The 16,973-nt window shown below is 38.2% G+C and overlaps 1 protein-coding gene across 3 annotated transcripts in view; it reads left to right on the top strand.

Moving 5' to 3' along the window:
- Positions 1 to 2,542: 2,542 nt before the first annotated feature.
- Positions 2,543 to 16,973, top strand: part of TNKS2 (tankyrase 2) — a 49,791-nt gene continuing 35,360 nt past the window's right edge. For all 3 annotated transcript variants that reach the window (XM_081157368.1, XM_081157370.1, XM_081157369.1), the window contains exons 1-7: positions 2,543 to 3,508; positions 10,043 to 10,267; positions 12,479 to 12,574; positions 13,865 to 13,901; positions 14,068 to 14,143; positions 14,525 to 14,619; positions 16,544 to 16,610. In XM_081157368.1, coding sequence (XP_081013494.1) covers positions 2,803 to 3,508; positions 10,043 to 10,267; positions 12,479 to 12,574; positions 13,865 to 13,901; positions 14,068 to 14,143; positions 14,525 to 14,619; positions 16,544 to 16,610 — 1,302 coding nt within the window. In that variant the 5' untranslated portion in view covers positions 2,543 to 2,802. The remainder of the gene's footprint in view (positions 3,509 to 10,042; positions 10,268 to 12,478; positions 12,575 to 13,864; positions 13,902 to 14,067; positions 14,144 to 14,524; positions 14,620 to 16,543; positions 16,611 to 16,973) is intronic.

A 16,973-nucleotide genomic window follows, 5' to 3' on the forward strand; every position in this document is an offset into this window, starting at 1 on the left:
TTGACCATTGTGAATACTGCTGCTATGAACAAGGGTGTGCAAGTATCTCTTCAAGACCCTGCTTTCAATTCCTTTGTGTATATGCCCAGAAGTGGGATTACTGGATCACATAGTTTTATTTTAAATTTTTTAGTAAATGGCATACTGTTTTCCATAGCCATTACACCATTTTACAGTTCCACCAGCAGTGCACAAGGGTTCCAAAATCTCCACATTCTCACCAACACTGACTTTTTTTTTTTTTTATAGTAATCATTCTAATGGATGTGCAGCAATATCTCACTGAGGTTTTGATTTGCATTTCTCTAATGATCATTTGGTATTTTTAAAAATTCAGACTAAGACCTCTACCATATACACTCACTATATTGGAAAAACTAATCTGATAATAACAAGGATTGATGAGGATAGAAAAAAAACCTATACACTGCTGGTGGGCATATACATTATTAACAATCTCTTTGAAAAACAACTTGGGATTGCCTTGCAAAATGACATTCACATTCCCTATGACTCATCTATTCCACTTCTAGGTAGTCCATTCCTGCAGTGTTTTTCAAACCTTGGGTCACCACTCATTTTTGAGTTCTGTTACTCATTTACTGAGAGTCACAATTAGCACTTTTTTTAAACATTGGAAAGGTGAGTATTGTTTTATTTTGTAAAACTTTTATATACGTGTGTGTAAACACCAGTTGAAGACAGCAATTGCATTTCTTTATTATTTCTTAATCTTGCTTTTCAGAGTGAGTAGAAGGGGAGAAACATCGATGTGAGCAAGGCATATGACTAGTTGCCTCCTGCACACAGCCCTGGGGATTGAGCCTGCAACTGACGTACGTGTCCTTGGCCAGAAGCGAACCCAGGACTCTTAGTCCATGGGCCCAAGCTCTAACCATTGAGCCAAACCGGCTGGAGCACCAACTGCATTTCTTATACTATGGGTAGTGGTCAAAAACTTTGTAAGCCTCTTCATGTTGACCCCAAGAATAAATGTACTTGCTGAGAAGGGTTCCTGTTGGCAAACTGGGCTCAAATTTATAAACAGAGGCCTCTCACAGAAACGCGTCAGGGAGAAGCTTGCAGTAAGCTGCCAGCCTCCTGCACTGAACTACCTGCCTAGAATGTGTTCCTGCTATCTGAGCCAATCCTTATGAAGGAGTGCCTAGAACTGTATTTCAACCAATAGGGCTAAGACTTTCCTTGTCTGTTTGGAGCCTCATAGTTATATCCCCATTTGCATCATCACTAATGAATCAGAGCAGCTCCATTATAACCAATCAGGACAGTGCTTTTTGGACCAATCAAACTGTGAGGATTTGGAGTCCTAATTTGCAGGAAGATGAACCAAGCAGGGAACCTGGCAGGGACTTCACTGTATTTGTCAGCTCCTCTCTGACTCAGAGAGCACACATTTCCTTCCTACAGAAAACTGAAGGCTAGAGCTGAAACACCAAAAATCCGCCTGAAGCAGGATGGCCCCCCAAGCTGGTGGAGCAGACAAAATTCTCATCCCAGGGCCACCTCATGGCCACATTGTTCTGCAGCCTGGCTCTTCATAATTGAACTGCAGCACTATTGTGCTCTTTTCACAGACATGCTGTATTACAGTTCAGCTGTTTGCACTAAATAAAGTGTCCTTCACCACACCTCAAATTAGGGGTTCCTGTTGCATTGAATTGATGCCAACAACCATTGGTGGAGACTTAAAATTTTGCACATGTGCACAAAGAGAATGTATAAGAATGTTCATAACCACAGAAAACTGGAAACAAACCAAATGGCCAGAATCATAAAGTTATGGTATATTCACACAAGGTGACTATAAAGCAATGAAAATGAACGCATGAATCTCACATCTTCTTAAGTGATAAAAGATCACAAAGACTGGTATTTTTATAAAGCTCAAAACCAAGTAAAACTAAACAATATGTTTTTGAGGGTTACACATGCGGCAAGAGATTAAAAGTACAAATTTGTAAACAGGAAGTAATAAATAATATTGGGAATATATTTGACAAGTGGATGAAATGGGGAAGGAAAACAGATGCAATAGTATTGGTTGTATTCTAGCTCTTAGGCGCATTCATGGACATTCATTTTATTAATATGCCACATAACAAATTTATACTAAATATATTATGTGCATATGTATTTTATTATTTATAAAAGTACTCCCAAAAGTGTACATCCTCTACCTTTTAGCACAGTAGTGAGTCACCATTTCCAAACAAAACCTGAATTTCCTGAAAAACAGGTTAAGAAGTTGAGGCAACGGGGGGGGGGGGGGGGGGGGGGGGGGGCGACGACTTTTTTGCAATTCGTTAAACTTTGTCCCATGTATCCACACCTCAGCTAAGGCAGTATAACATCGATTCATGCATGGGCCATTTGGTTAGCCCTCAGCTAACAACTACACTACGGAAAGAGTAATTAACCAGACCCATACCTCTCAGTTATGAATTTAGAGTGGGAACAAACTTTCATTGCTTTCCTAATTTCCTTTAAATGATCTTGGGGCAGCGCACGCAAACTTCCGATCAAGTGGAAAGCAATGCATTTATTTCTGAAAAGTAGCTTGCAAGAAATAACAAAATAGCAGTTGTGGGGGAAGCGAAGAGACAGTAAAGAAAACAGGAAAGAAATCCCCCAGGAGAAAGGGATTGTGGAAGCTGGGGAGGGGAAGAAAAAAAAGGAATTTTCACACTGAGAATTCCAAAATAATATGCAAGATCGGGGGGGGGGGCTTTCAAGGGCTCTTTTCGATGTAATAGCAGTAAGGAAATTCAGCTGAGGAAATTTATGCTTTTAAAAAGGACGATAAGCACGGCAGCCCGACTTCAGCAAAACCCACCGCAAAGATGGCGGTGGGACGAAACCCCTTCTTCTCCCGCTGCCAAAGGCTCTCGCCTCACATTTCCCACAAACCCCTCCGCGAGGCCCCGCTCGCCCAAACCAGCCCCGCCGGTCGCCGACCGCTGCGCATGCGCAGCACATCGTCACTTGCGCTCCCAGGACTCCGAGGCGCTGGCAGGAGGGGTTTTCCCAGCTTCCGCCGCCGCGTCGCCTCGGGTCTCGAACGTCTGGTTCGCGCTGCCTCCGCCGCCGAGGGGCAGTCGGGGGTCGCGAGGCCGAGCGAGGGGCGCGCGGCGGCGTGGCCATGGGGCTGCGCCGATCCCGGTGACAGCGGGGAGCGGAGCGGCCTGGGCCCTGAGCGCGTCTCCTCCAGGGGGCCTCGCCCTCCTGCTCGCGGGGCCGGGGCTCCTACTGCCGTTGCTGGCGCTGCTGCTGGCGGCGGCGGCCAGGATCATGTCCGGCCGCCGCTGCGCCGGCGGGGGCGCGGCCTGCGCGGGCGCGGCGGCGGAGGCTGTGGAGCCGGCCGCCCGCGAGCTGTTCGAGGCGTGCCGCAACGGGGACGTGGAGCGAGTCAAGAGGCTGGTGACGCCGGAGAAGGTGAACAGCCGCGACACGGCGGGCAGGAAATCCACCCCGCTCCACTTCGCCGCAGGTAATCCGGCGTCGCCGCCTGGACTCGCGCCAGACCCCACCTGCGCCCCGGGGTTCGCAGGCTCCAAACCGGACTCGGTGCTCCTCTGCCCCGGCCGTTCCCCGCTGGGACTCGACCTGGTCGTCTCGTTCTGGTCAAGCAGGGACTGGGGGAAGCGTGCCGCACTCACTGCAAGGGTTTTGGGGGCTTTGTTTTGTATCAACAATACTTGTATCAACTTCCGGTCTTGCTCCCTCACAAGGCCTCTGCACACAAGGAAGAGTGGGGGACGGAGTAGACCTTGGAATCCGAAAGGCCAGTTACCTCCAAAGGCTGTCGTTCTTGCAAATTCCACTATAATTTTTATCAATCCTTTGGGTTAAAGTGTTAAAAGCCTTTGTAAAATGCAAAGATGTTATTTAGAAGGAGTAGCTTAATTGGCTCTTGACACATTGCGTTAATGGGTTTATCTAGATAGTCGGTCGTTAGCAAGTTTCTGGAAAGACTAGAACTGGAAATTGTCAAATTCGGGAGATCTGAGGTCTGATTTAGTCTGGATCCGGGATGGTGGTTCCCCCCCCCCCCACACACACACACACGTTGGGGTGGACCGTAGTAGCATGAGAGGAAAGATTGTGCAGATACTTTAGCTTGGATCTAGAGTTAAATTGGAACTAACCTTGCCTCATTCTAAGATTTATAACGTTTAAATGACTTTCAGTATATACTAGTTTCACTTTATGATATAAGCATATTACATTTTATTGAAGAATGTAAAAGAACTAGAAATGAGACACTCAGTTTATTTCCTTTTTCTTTTTTTTTCTTTTTTAATTCTCACCCAATTATATTTTTTCTATTGCTTTTTAGAGAGTGTGGAAGGGAGGGAGGAAGAGAGAGAGAAGCATCATTGTGAGAGAGACACGTCGATTGGTTGCCTCTGCCTCTCGCATGCCTCTGACCCTTAGGTGTGCTGAGGCAACTCTCTAACCACTGGGCACACTGGCCAAGGCTCAGCTTATTTCTATAAAACATTTATACTTTTAATTTTGAGGAAAGATCGTCACTATCCCTGTCCTCATAATTGAAAATGGAAGTAGGGTCTCATGTTTCTGATAATCCTGGTGTTTTATTTTGTGTATTACATGATTATTTAAAATAATTTTTTATTGATTTTAGAGAGAAACATCAGTTTGTTTTTCAACTTTTTTATGCATTCATTGGTTGATGCTTGTATGTATCCTGACCCAGGATCGAACCCTCAACCTTGGTGTATTAGGCCGATGCTCTAACCAACTGAGCTTTCTGGCCAGGGCTAAAATAATTTTTTGAAAAAGCAGAAGGATATGCATTAAAGCACTCTGTTCTTTTGGAGTGGGAATGATGCGCAGAGGAGGAGCATAAGAAAGATTTCCTCGTTCACAGACACTGCTTTTACACTTTTTTCCAGCAGAGATTTGTTTGCTTTAACCTGTACCAGTTTTAAAATGTAAATATTGTTAGAAAGTGTGCTTTCTTGATCATTTACATCTTTTTGGAGTTCCCAGTCGGAAGCCTTTTTAAAGAGAGGTTTGAGGGACTGTTGGTGAGAGAACTAGAAACAGCCTGTGGGCAGCAGAAAGGAAAGAATACTAAAGTCAAATCTCACCTGTTTAGCCATTTTGCCTAAAATTTTGGTGTTCAGTGCTGCTTTCCCTCAGCTAATTTGGATTGTCCTGTTTTACCATGTAGTCAACATTTAAACAACTGATTGGACAAACTGTCATAACTAATGGATATGTAATCCAAAGGGTAGTGTTACTTAGATTCTATTAGCTTGATCTGTAGGATAAAAATAACCAAGGAAGATCGTAGTTGCTACCTTTCAAGAATTTGATGTATTAATGAGTTCATATCTGAAAATAGTAATATTTAGAAGTTTAAGATTATGGGATTAGCTTCTTACTGACTTTGTTCTGCCCGCACCATCCCACCCTCAGTTCTGTCCCAAGATTTCAAAGTACTTTCTACATAGGTTTCATTGTGGTTCAGACTGAAATGGAACACTTATTTTAGGAACAAACCCACCCCTCACAGTTTATCCATATTATCAGGTACAGGTTAGAAGATTAAGAATTTAAGGTATAAAAAGAATAATAAAATAAAGGTTGCTAATGGTCTGTATCAGGGGTGGGAAATGTCCAGCCCACGGGCCAGATAAGGCCCGCAAAATCATTTGTCTGGCCCTGCCTGCCAAGGCAACCGCAGGCGGGACTAGAAATTCAATAGATTTAGGAGCTTTTTTCGTAGCTAATTTTTAAGTTGATAATTTTGTGTGGCCCACAAATGATGTCACAAATATCCAAGTGTCCCTTGGTGGAAAAAAGGTTCCCCACCCCTGGTCTACATTAAACCAGAGCTTTAAAGCCCTGCGTTTAAAACCAGGCATATAACTTCATGTTTTACAAATGTCTAATCACTATGTTGTACAAATAAAAAATAATATAATATTGTATCTCAACTGTAATTGAAAAAAAGTTTTTTCAATTTAAAAAAATTTTTATAGTAAAAAAAAATTTTAAGTCCCCCTCTAATTATGCAGAAGTTGCAAATTGCAAATCACAAAAAAGAAATTTATTTTTAATTAGCTTTGCAAATTCAATCTAAATTATTAGATTAATGAGAGAGAACTTTTTTTCTTAATTTTTAAGTAAATGCATCCAGCTGCATTTTCTCTTACTATATGGAGAGTACATTTTATATCTTTGGTGGATAATGAATTATCAGTCATGTTAATGTGAATCTGAACATGCTATTGGAAGCTCAGTGTAGGTGGTGAGACTAGGAAACTGCCTGACCAAGTGGTTTCTTCAGTTTGTACATTATAATCTATAAAGGAAAACTTTTTTTTTTTTTTTAGCCAAAGTTTGGAGATTTTACTGAGGAAGAGGGGAGCATGTTTTCGTCTTTCTGTTTGGATGCCCAAGGAACAGGAATGAGAGATCTGTGCAGACCAAGGAAAATGGATCATGATAGAATACTTTAAAAAAAAATTGTGTCTTCTAAAACATTTAGTTAAAAGAATAATCAGTTGCTATCCCCAAAGGAGTTCTAGTAATGAAAAAAGCCATCAACATAAATTGAAACTTTTCTTCTGTTGGGTGTTTTTTATTGAACTAGATTACATTCCTTCTAGATAAATATGCTTTAAGAAGTCATTTTTATAAGGAAAATTGTTTCCCCTTCAATCCCACCACCACCAGCTTTCTTTTTCCCTCTTTTCCTTCCCCCTCTCTCCCACACAGAGGAAATGAATGAATTTTTTGTGACAAGTCGCAAAACTTGTAGAGGCAAGTTGGTGGTAGGGAGGTTGCAGTTTTAATTTTGCTAAAAGCAATAGCCTCTGAAATGGTTGACAGTGTAATCCCCTAGAAAACAGCAGATGTCAGTAAAGGGAATTGCTTCTCTGAACTTGTTTCTGAAAAATAAAGAGGGACAGAAACTTGGGAGAAAGTCATCTTATTGTCCAAAGAAAGAAATACGCATTCTCTAGAATCTTAGAACTGAGGTGGGGTGTGGGGTGGAATAGAATTCCATGGCTTGAGAATTTTAAATATTTTGTGGGGGTGTGCAGAGAGGTATCATTCAGTAGAGAAATGTGTAATCATTTATCAGTTTCAAGGAATTTAGATATAGAGATGGTGGCAAGAGATTTTATATATATATGACAAGTTGGAAAAGATCTTGCATTGTAGAGTTCTAGCTAAACAAAGTAACACTTGTTTTGTATTTGTAGTGTGTTATGTTACTGTTTTGTATTTATAGTATGCTATTCAGCCATGTACATTGGACCAGTCAGGCTTAACCTTGATTATTGTGTTTAATTGTGTAGATTGCATATAAGAAGGATTATTATTATTATTCAGAGAAAGGAAGTGGAATTAAAGCCTTTGGAATTTATTATACAAGCAACAGATGAAACTAAAGTTACTTATTCTAGAGATGAAAGACTAAGGTCAGAATATTACTGTCTTCACATATGTGTAAGACAGTCCAGTAGAAAAGTGAGTGGATATAACTTGTATAGCTTCAGCAGTCAAAACAAGTACTAGTAGATGGAAGATTACAAGAAGTTAAACTGCCTTTAACAATCTGTTTAGCTGAGGAATTGGCTGGATTGGCATCTTCCAGAGATGCTGTAGAAAGGATTTCTGCATAAGGTGGACAGTTCGACCAACAAGTCAGAATCTGACTGGTATAAGAAAGTGGAATGACTCCCCCAACTGAAGGATTTAACAACTCAGCTACCAAAGATATAATAGCTTTTGTACTTGCCATTCATATCCTTTCCCAAAGTGGTACTTTTAAAGACATCCAATATCATTTCAATAGTATTTCCTTCTTTTGTCTGTAGGCCAACATCATAATTATGGGAGATGCATAAAATGTACCCACATTCCTTACCTAGAACTAGACCTAGAGATTATTGTTACCAAGATTGTTTTTTGCTGTGTGTGGGGGGGAGGGGGGTTGAGTAAACCCTACATCAATAGAAAACCCCAATATCGAATAAACACCAGTATGTTTAAGAATTCAGAATCTTTCTTGACTTAGCAGATCTCCAAGTATATTATCAAGAGTTGAGCTACACTTTTTTCCTCAACTCTTGCTGGACTTAGAGGTAGGTGATTGACTTCATTAACAGCTAGTTTGGAGTACTTGTTTCAGTACTTCCCCATTTAGATTGTCAGAAATTTCATCACCCCAAAGGTCATGGCGCCCTTTTCCAGATTTCTCTTAGTTTTACCAGAGAGATGGTATATCCATCCCAAGTTGAGCTGGAGAAAACCTTCTCTCTTGTATTCCTCATTCTAAAGAAATACATGTGGAAAATACCGTTCTTGGATCTTTGTTAACTAAAGTTACTAGTAAGTATAAAATGGCATCCCTCAGAAAAATCTGACAAGAGTCCTGGCTATGTAAATCAGCCTAAGACTGCTTGATTATACATCCCATCTCCCAGACTGCAGGAGCCTTCTCTTTTTCATGGCATTTATTCACATTTTTTTGTTTCTGAATGTTTTCTTCTGACAAAGCCATACATGACACCAGCTTACCTTTAAATTGTCAAGACATCACAGTCATTTCATATTGGACCAGTTATATCATCAGTGGGCCATCATCTTTGGGCTGTAAAAAAGGGGAGGTGGCAGCTCTCAGCAAAATTTTGAGTTTACATTGGCTTCTCTATAGTGACTTCTGCTTTATAGCTTTTTGGAAGCCATTCAGATGAAAGGATATTTCGAATATAGCAGCAAAATATGATACTGTTAACAGTAGTCATGGTTAGCAAGACAGTTCCTGGAACTGCTGAAACTGATGGCACTAGGTAGTAATGAAACTTGACAAGAGAGAAATTGAATAGACTGTTGTTCTTAGTGGTCACAAATCATCAGCTCCATATTCCCTGTGAGGGTCATTTGCTTACTATTTCAACAAAGTTTTAGACATGCACTAAGCAAATGTTTATTAAGTCCTATATGCTAGATCCTGGCCTTGACCAGTGAACAGAAATGAACAGGACACAGTGCCTGCCATTAAGTGACACAGTTTATTGATCAGCAAATACACTTTCCAGATATGCCTGCTTTGTTTCACTGTTAGTGCTTTATAGTAGATTCAAACTCAATGTATAATTTCATCAGGATTTTCACTTATAGACATCAAGCAGTGTTTGAAGATGACTGCTCTTCCATAATTATAAAATAAACCACAATATATCCTGAGCAGCCATGACTACTAACTTTAGGCTTTTGATTCCTTTGTAAAGAGATCCTGAGGATATGGAAATTGGCATTGACTCTAAGGATATGCCTATTCATGTTCTGCCTGGCCAGTGAGAACATGATCAGAATATACCCTGCAAAGCTACTTTTCCTTCAAGAAATGAGTACTTAACAGATGCTTTGAACTATTTTTGAGACCATAAGAATGGGGATTTCATCAGGGATTAGCCTTCAGAGTTTAGGAAGCATCTTGAATATAAAGGTTTCACCAAACTCCTAACTGGAAGAATTAAAATTTTTAAATAGCTACGTACTCACCCCCTCTAATTTCCTTTTATGCCAAGTGGCTTCAAACATTCAAAATTTCAGACTCTTCATCTACTCTCAGGATAGCAGCATGACCTCCGCTCACATGTTAATAGTCTTTACAATATGACTTTGAAAACATGCTGATCTCTGTTGTCAGTCTCCAGACAGGTTTCAGACATCTTAATGGCTGAAGAATCATGTTGATACAAACTTATAGAAGTAGAAGTTATCTGTGTCTTGGACTTTTGGTAACTATATAGATATAATCACTTCACCCTTTCTACCCAGCTTAAACATCAATTTCAGTATTTAGTCGTACATGTCAGTATTGAGTCTTACCTCTATCTCATCATTGAATTCTTGAATTGTTGAATTTCTTATTATTGCCTATCCAGCATTTTAGCATGGCTTCTACTTATTGATTCTAATTTGATATATTTTCTTTGCAGGATTTAAATATGGGTAATTTGTTTTCTTTTAGGTTTTGGGCGGAAAGATGTAGTTGAATATTTGCTTCAGAATGGTGCAAATGTCCAAGCACGTGATGATGGAGGCCTTATTCCTCTTCATAACGCATGCTCTTTTGGTCATGCTGAAGTAGTCAATCTCCTTTTGCGACATGGTGCAGACCCAAATGCTCGTGATAATTGGAATTACACTCCTCTCCATGAAGCTGCAATTAAAGGAAAGATTGATGTTTGCATCGGTAAGACTGTTTACTTTCCAGAATTTTCCTGAAGTAGTTTATAACTATTCTGAATCTGAATTGACTTCATTTGTTAATGTGATCAGATTCTGCCAGGCTGAATTTAAATACTTAAGAACACTTCGTGATTTAAGCTATCCACTATTTACTAAGTGTCATTTTGTGTATGGTACTGGGCTTAAGTTGTTTAGAGAATAGAGACAAGATTCTTGTTTTCTGGAAATTTGGATTCTCTTAGAGATGGCACAAACAAAGAACCAGATAAAGGCATGATAGGGAGCAGGAGTGTTAGAGGAGAAGGAGTGCAGTGAGTTGGCTGGAGTCCAGTGACTCCTTCCTGGAATCTCCCAAGGAAGTAGTGGGAGAAAGGTTGAAAAGGTAGGCAGGTCATCTTTATAAAGAACTTTGAATTCCAGGTTAAGGAGCTTGATATTATGTGTGTTGTGTGGAGTTGTTGAAGACTTTTAAGGAGGGGAACAACAATGTGATGAAAATAGTATATTTTAGAAAAAGTGATTTGGTAGGGGGCTGGTAGAATGAATGGCATCAGGGAGATTAGCTAGGAAACTGTAGAATAACGCAGATCAGAAATGATGAGGGCTTGAATGAGGGTTATTGTAGGAGAATAGAAATAGCAGGATAAGTAAAGAAGCATTTGAAGGGAAAATCATCAGTCATTTAGAATCCTTTAACAAATAGGATTTGCCCAACAGATTGATCATTGACAGAAAATTATATGTGAGAAGGCCTCTTATTTGAGAGTTTTTATTAACCTGGTATTGACTTTTCTGAGCCTAATGTAGTCAGGGATTTTGGACTCTGCTACCTTAGTTCTATTTCCTGATGCAAAACAAGGACAGTTGAAATTCCTTAGGCAGATAGAAAGCCAGTTCTGTGTCCTAGGAAAAGTCCCGGGGCTCTGTGCTGGACTTAAATTGTTCTCCCCTGTCTTCCAAACCCCAAGTCACTATTTATACCAGTCACCACAGTGTACCTAATTTAGTTTAAATTAGGTAATTTATAAAGATATGAAATAGATTACCAAGTAACCTCTGCCCAATTCTCCTTTTCCTTTGTGTTTGTTATCTTATATTGCTACTGCCTTCTGCTTATAATCCTTTTCTAGTTCCTGAGTCTCAAACATATAAATAATTAGTTTTAGTAATGTAAGGTTTTCCAAATGTAGTTATAGAGCTACACTATTCAATATGGTAGCTGAGGAATTCTAATGTGGCTACTTGAAATTGAGATCTACTCTACGGGGAAAATACACCAGATTTCAGACTTAATTTCAGATAAAAAGAATGCAGAATACCTCAATTTTATATGTTGAATACAATATAAATGTAAATATTGAAATGACAATATTTTGGATGTGGTGGTTTAAATAAAATGTGTTTAAATTAATTTAACCTGTTTTTTTATCTTTTAATGCGGCCACTAGAAAATTTTAAGTTACATATGTGGCTCACATTAATGCCTCACATTTTACTTCTGTTGGATAGAACTGTTACAGATAGGAATAGAGTAGAATGAACAGTAACCCTATCAAAGGATGGAAGCTGGGTTTCTCTTTCTGCATGTATTTGCCTGTCTTTCCCCAGCTCCTTATTTAGAGTATGCTATAATATCTTTATATAACAAATAACAATACAGAGTATAGCACAGGTCTTTTCTTTGTATGTGCTTTGGGTTATAATATAGCAGTTTTGATTTGGGTTTAACTTACAGAAAGTATTTTTCTTTTTTTTAAGAATTTTCCTGTGTGGTTGGTTGGTTGGTTGGTTTATTTATTTATTAATAACCACAGGTCCCCATTCCTGGGCTATCCATAGGTTTAGAAATTTAATTTCTGTTATGATAGAACAATCTTTCTAACATACTCAATATTCATTTGGAATGAGAAAAGAAAACAAACTTTTAAGCAGACTTGCCTTTTATTTTCTTATGCACTCTTATCTGTCCTTAGTCACTTGTCTAGCAAAGGAAAATCTGACTAAGCTTAGGGGACATTTATTTAATGTGTATAATACATTAAATAATAAAATATTTTATATATTCTTATCTTTAAACTATAACATTTACCACACTATTGGGATATGAAAGATCTTTAAGTAACCTTGAGACGTCTGGACCAGCATTTCTGAGAAAATGACTTACTAAAATTGTCATTATTACCGTCTTGAAAAAAATCATATTGCTATTTTGCAGTGCTCTTACAGCATGGAGCTGAGCCTACCATCCGAAACACAGATGGAAGGACAGCATTGGATTTAGCAGACCTGTCGGCCAAAGCAGTGCTGACTGGTACGTTTGTGTACTCTCTTTGGGTTTTCCAGGAAGAATATAGAGAATGAGCTTGGTAGGTAGTCAGCTTCCTGTGTTGAATGACCTCAACTGGATTTCTAAAATAGTGTCAGTTCAGTTATTTTTTTTCTACAACTGGACAGTTGGCATTTGATTCTCATCTAAGAAAGGTAAAGCTTTTTTGTGTGTGTTTTTTCATATTAAAATTGGTGTTCCTCCTTCCCTAATCCATGCTGTTCCTTGCTTTTATCTTTTAAAGAAAATCTTGGGGCTCAAATGAAACCTTGCACTAGTAGCCAGTGTGCCATTCATATTGTGGGCAGCAGTTTGGGTTTCATTTAAGCAAATCAATAAACTGTCCATTTTGTTAAATTATGTTTATTTAAATTGTATTAATTTTAAAGTTTTTTTGTATGCATTATATATGTAAAAGCTATAGGCATAAAGACTTTATATTTAATCCTTTTTTTATTTGTATATACAGTTGCCCCTCAGTGTCCAGGGGGGATTGGTTCCAGGACATGCCCCCCTCGCCCCCAGTGGATACAGATATCTGTGGATGTTCAAGTTCTTTAAGAAGGTGCAAATCAGTGTATATGGTCGGCTCTCCAGATTCATAGATTCCCAACCATGGATTGAAAATACGATTTTCAATCTGATGTTGGATGAATTCTTGGACGCAAAGTCTGCAGACGTGGAAGGCTGACTAAAATAGCAGTATAATAAAAACAATTGTAGTGTTGAAAAATCTTTTGGAGTCACAAGATTGTTAATGATTATGTTCAGTTGGTGATGCTATAGATTATTTAGTCATTTCTGAATGTTAGTATATTGGATTTTGTTTGGCTTTTGCGTGAAGTAGATTCATTTTGTGTGTTAAGCGAATAACATATTGGTTTCCCATAGTAATTTAAGGAGTAAAAATAAAAGGAAAGGTTCACCCATAACCTCCCACCTAAGACAAACTTTGTTAAAATTTTGGTATATTTCCTTCTTGGCTTTCCTTTTTCTGTGCATATTGTTTTTGTATAATTGGGGTCACACTTCATTGTATAGCATTGAATCTTTTTACTCACTTTTATAATAGAGATAGTCCATGTTCTTCATATAAATATTTTTAAACTGTACAATATTCTATTGAATAACCGTTTTCCCTTTACTGAAAACTTATTTTCAAGTTTATATGCGTTAAATATAATCAATGAGCATTTTCATGCATAAAACTCTAATTTTATAATTGAATTTTTTTAATTTCTGTCTTTGGTGTGTGTGTTTTTTCTTAATTCACAGGTGAATATAAGAAAGATGAACTCTTGGAAAGTGCCAGGTGTGTTATAAGTACCATGAAATCTTCACCATTTAATTTTTTAATTTTTTTTTGCAATAAGCAAACTATAAAAGAATGAATTTTATTTTAGTGTTCACATAAATGCCTTCAAATAGGATCTGATAAAGAATAGAAATTGCTAATGACTTTTTTATGTGTGCGTTAGGAGCGGCAATGAGGAAAAAATGATGGCTCTACTCACACCATTAAATGTCAACTGCCATGCAAGTGATGGTAGAAAGGTACTTCTTTTTGCAACTAAGTTTGTGTTCATCTCCTGGTAACATGAAAATGCATTTATCTTCTTATAAATTAAAACACTTGAAGAGAATGCTGATATATTTTTTTAAGCAGTAATTTGGATTAATTCCTAAACTTAGTAAAACTTTATTGCTAATAAATATTTAGTTGTTGGCTTCCTATTTGCAATAATGAACTTATAAACTTTTATACTATACCTTCAGTATGTGTGTTGGATTTTTTAAAAACCAAATTGTGATGACTTTATTTAGACAAAGTTATAAAGCTTTCTTCTTGATTTTTATATTTGGATTTTTAGCTTTTCACACTTTTCTTTTTAGGCCAGTATTTGAATTTCATTAATTTTCTGATTAATATTTTAGTCAACTCCATTGCATTTGGCAGCAGGATACAATAGAGTAAAGATTGTACAGCTCTTATTGCAACATGGAGCTGATGTCCATGCTAAAGATAAAGGGTAAGTATTTGAACAAAAATTTGGATTTCTTAAATATTGCTATCCTTATAATAAATCCTGTGACCTTATAAAAATCATTTTTTACTAAACTGCATAAACATTTATTGAGCTTCTATAATACGCAGATTGCTCTGAGGACACAGGGAATTATAAAACATTAAGGCAACTACTCTAGGGCTTACACTACACTTTAGGGGGCATGAAAAGACACTTAACAATACAAGGTCTCTATTATTATGTGATAGAGAGGGATACTGCTATAGGAGTTCACAGGAGGGAACTCTCAGTAATGGCTGTAGTGACTGGGAAATTTTTCAGGAGGAGATAGTACTTGACCTGGACTCAAATCAAGAAAGCAGAGTGTTTAGGAACCATCCCTCTGTACAACAGAACTGGTGTGAGAAGAGGTGCCAAAACAGATATTGCAGCATATTAGGAAACAATGACTAGACCAGCTTGACTGAAGCAAATGATTCACAAAGGAGAGAAATGAAGGTTAGAGTTGGAGAAATAGGTAACAATTCGGTTTTAGAGAACTTGGGATTTTAGTCTAAAGAATTCAAACTTCATTCTGTGAGCCACGTCAACCATTGAAGGATCTTAAGGGGAATGATTATTCTAAAAGAAGAATTTTAGGAGGTGTATTCTTACAGCATTGTGTAGGGTAGATTGCAGAGGGAGACTAGAAGCAAAAGGAGCAATTAAGAGATTGAGTATTGCAGGGATTCAGGCATAATGAAGATCTATAGAGTGGTGGCAGAGGAAATGGAAATGAAAAGACACAATGCAAGAGATATTACAGTGTAAGAATGGTGGGCAGGATTTGGTGAATGTATGTGATGAGAGTGAAAGGAACAAAAAGGCAACTACGTTTTAAATTTTGACGCTGAATGAGTGAGACTCACTGATACACGTATTAAAATCCAGGAGGGAAAATTATTGTAGGGGAAAACATTGAGTTCACTTTTAGAACTCTTGGTTTTATGAGATGATGATGGGAACTCAGGTGGAGGTAACTAATAGATAGTTAGAAATGAAATTAGTGCTCAGGTAAGTAAAAAATTATATAACCAGAAATGGTGAGGAGAGTCTATGAGCCTTTAAAGAGGACAGATAGAACTAAAGACTTAAGGCATGGGTGGCCATCATTCACCAGAGGCCATCATGATGGTCAGTGGTAATTACTTGTAAGTAAGCCCCATGGAGGAGCAGCTTAAAAATATGTTAAGATTTTAAGGTTCCACTGTACCTTCTTACATAGAAAGTTCTTCTCCCATTGTCATGAAGAAATTGGGTTTTAGTTTCATTAAGGACTATAACAGTTTACCTTATAGAATCTCAAGAGTTTCAGAGAAGAGTCAGTGTGTGAGCTCCGATTTTGGAAAAGATGTGTAGAAGCAAGCCAGGAGGGAGGGAAACCCATTCTACACCCAGGGAATAGTTCTGTGTAAAGGAATTCAGGGAACTGCAGTGGTTTGGTATACCATTATTGAAGAGTACAGCTAGCTAGCGTCAGATCATCATATGCCAGACCAAGCGGTTGGAACCATTTGAAAGCAAGGAAGAACCAGTGAAGGACATTAAAATAAGGAGTAACTACATCAGATAACCTTTGGAAAGATATTTGGTTATACCTTCAAGGATAAATTGAAGTGGGGGTTATTTCAGTAATACAGGGAGAAATAGTAAAGGCCTAAACCAAGGCAGTGGCAGTGCATTGGGGATGGAAAAATGGATTTGAAAGAGACTTAGGAGTTAGAATTGCAGGACTTCATGTTCAAATGGATGTTACTAAATTTTATGCATTTTTATTAGGTCACATAAGCCATTTGCTATTCAAATCTGACTGTAAATTTAAATTAATTAAATAAACTAAGCCTAGGGAATCTATAATAACAGGCTTTCCTCCCGTCTCATATTGTAGTGATCTAGTGCCCTTACACAATGCCTGTTCTTACGGTCATTATGAAGTAACTGAACTTCTGGTCAAGGTTAGTTCTGTTGTACTTTTCTTATATAAGTTATTTTAAATGCATAGTGTATCTGTTCTTCTATGTGTTTTGGGTGCTTGGTGGATATAGGAGTATTTATAATTATTATAAAATGTAGATGGTTGATAAGTCAGCATTTGACTGCTTGAGATTTTTGAAATTCCGTAAGATTTTAAATACAAAGTAGTGCTACCATCTTACGAATAGCAGATTAAGTGGTTCTATAATTTGTGGCTAAAGTGAAATTTCAAAACTCTTGAAAATATCTGAGAGCAATTTTTAGTGAATTGTATATTATTAAAACCACCAGTTACATTTGCAAGACTTGCCCAGTTGTACTTTGAGTTGAAACAGGCTCACTTG

This window comes from Miniopterus schreibersii (genome assembly GCF_964146895.1).
Source record: "Miniopterus schreibersii genome assembly, chromosome: 14".
In the NCBI taxonomy this organism is placed as follows: Eukaryota; Metazoa; Chordata; class Mammalia; order Chiroptera; family Miniopteridae; genus Miniopterus; species Miniopterus schreibersii.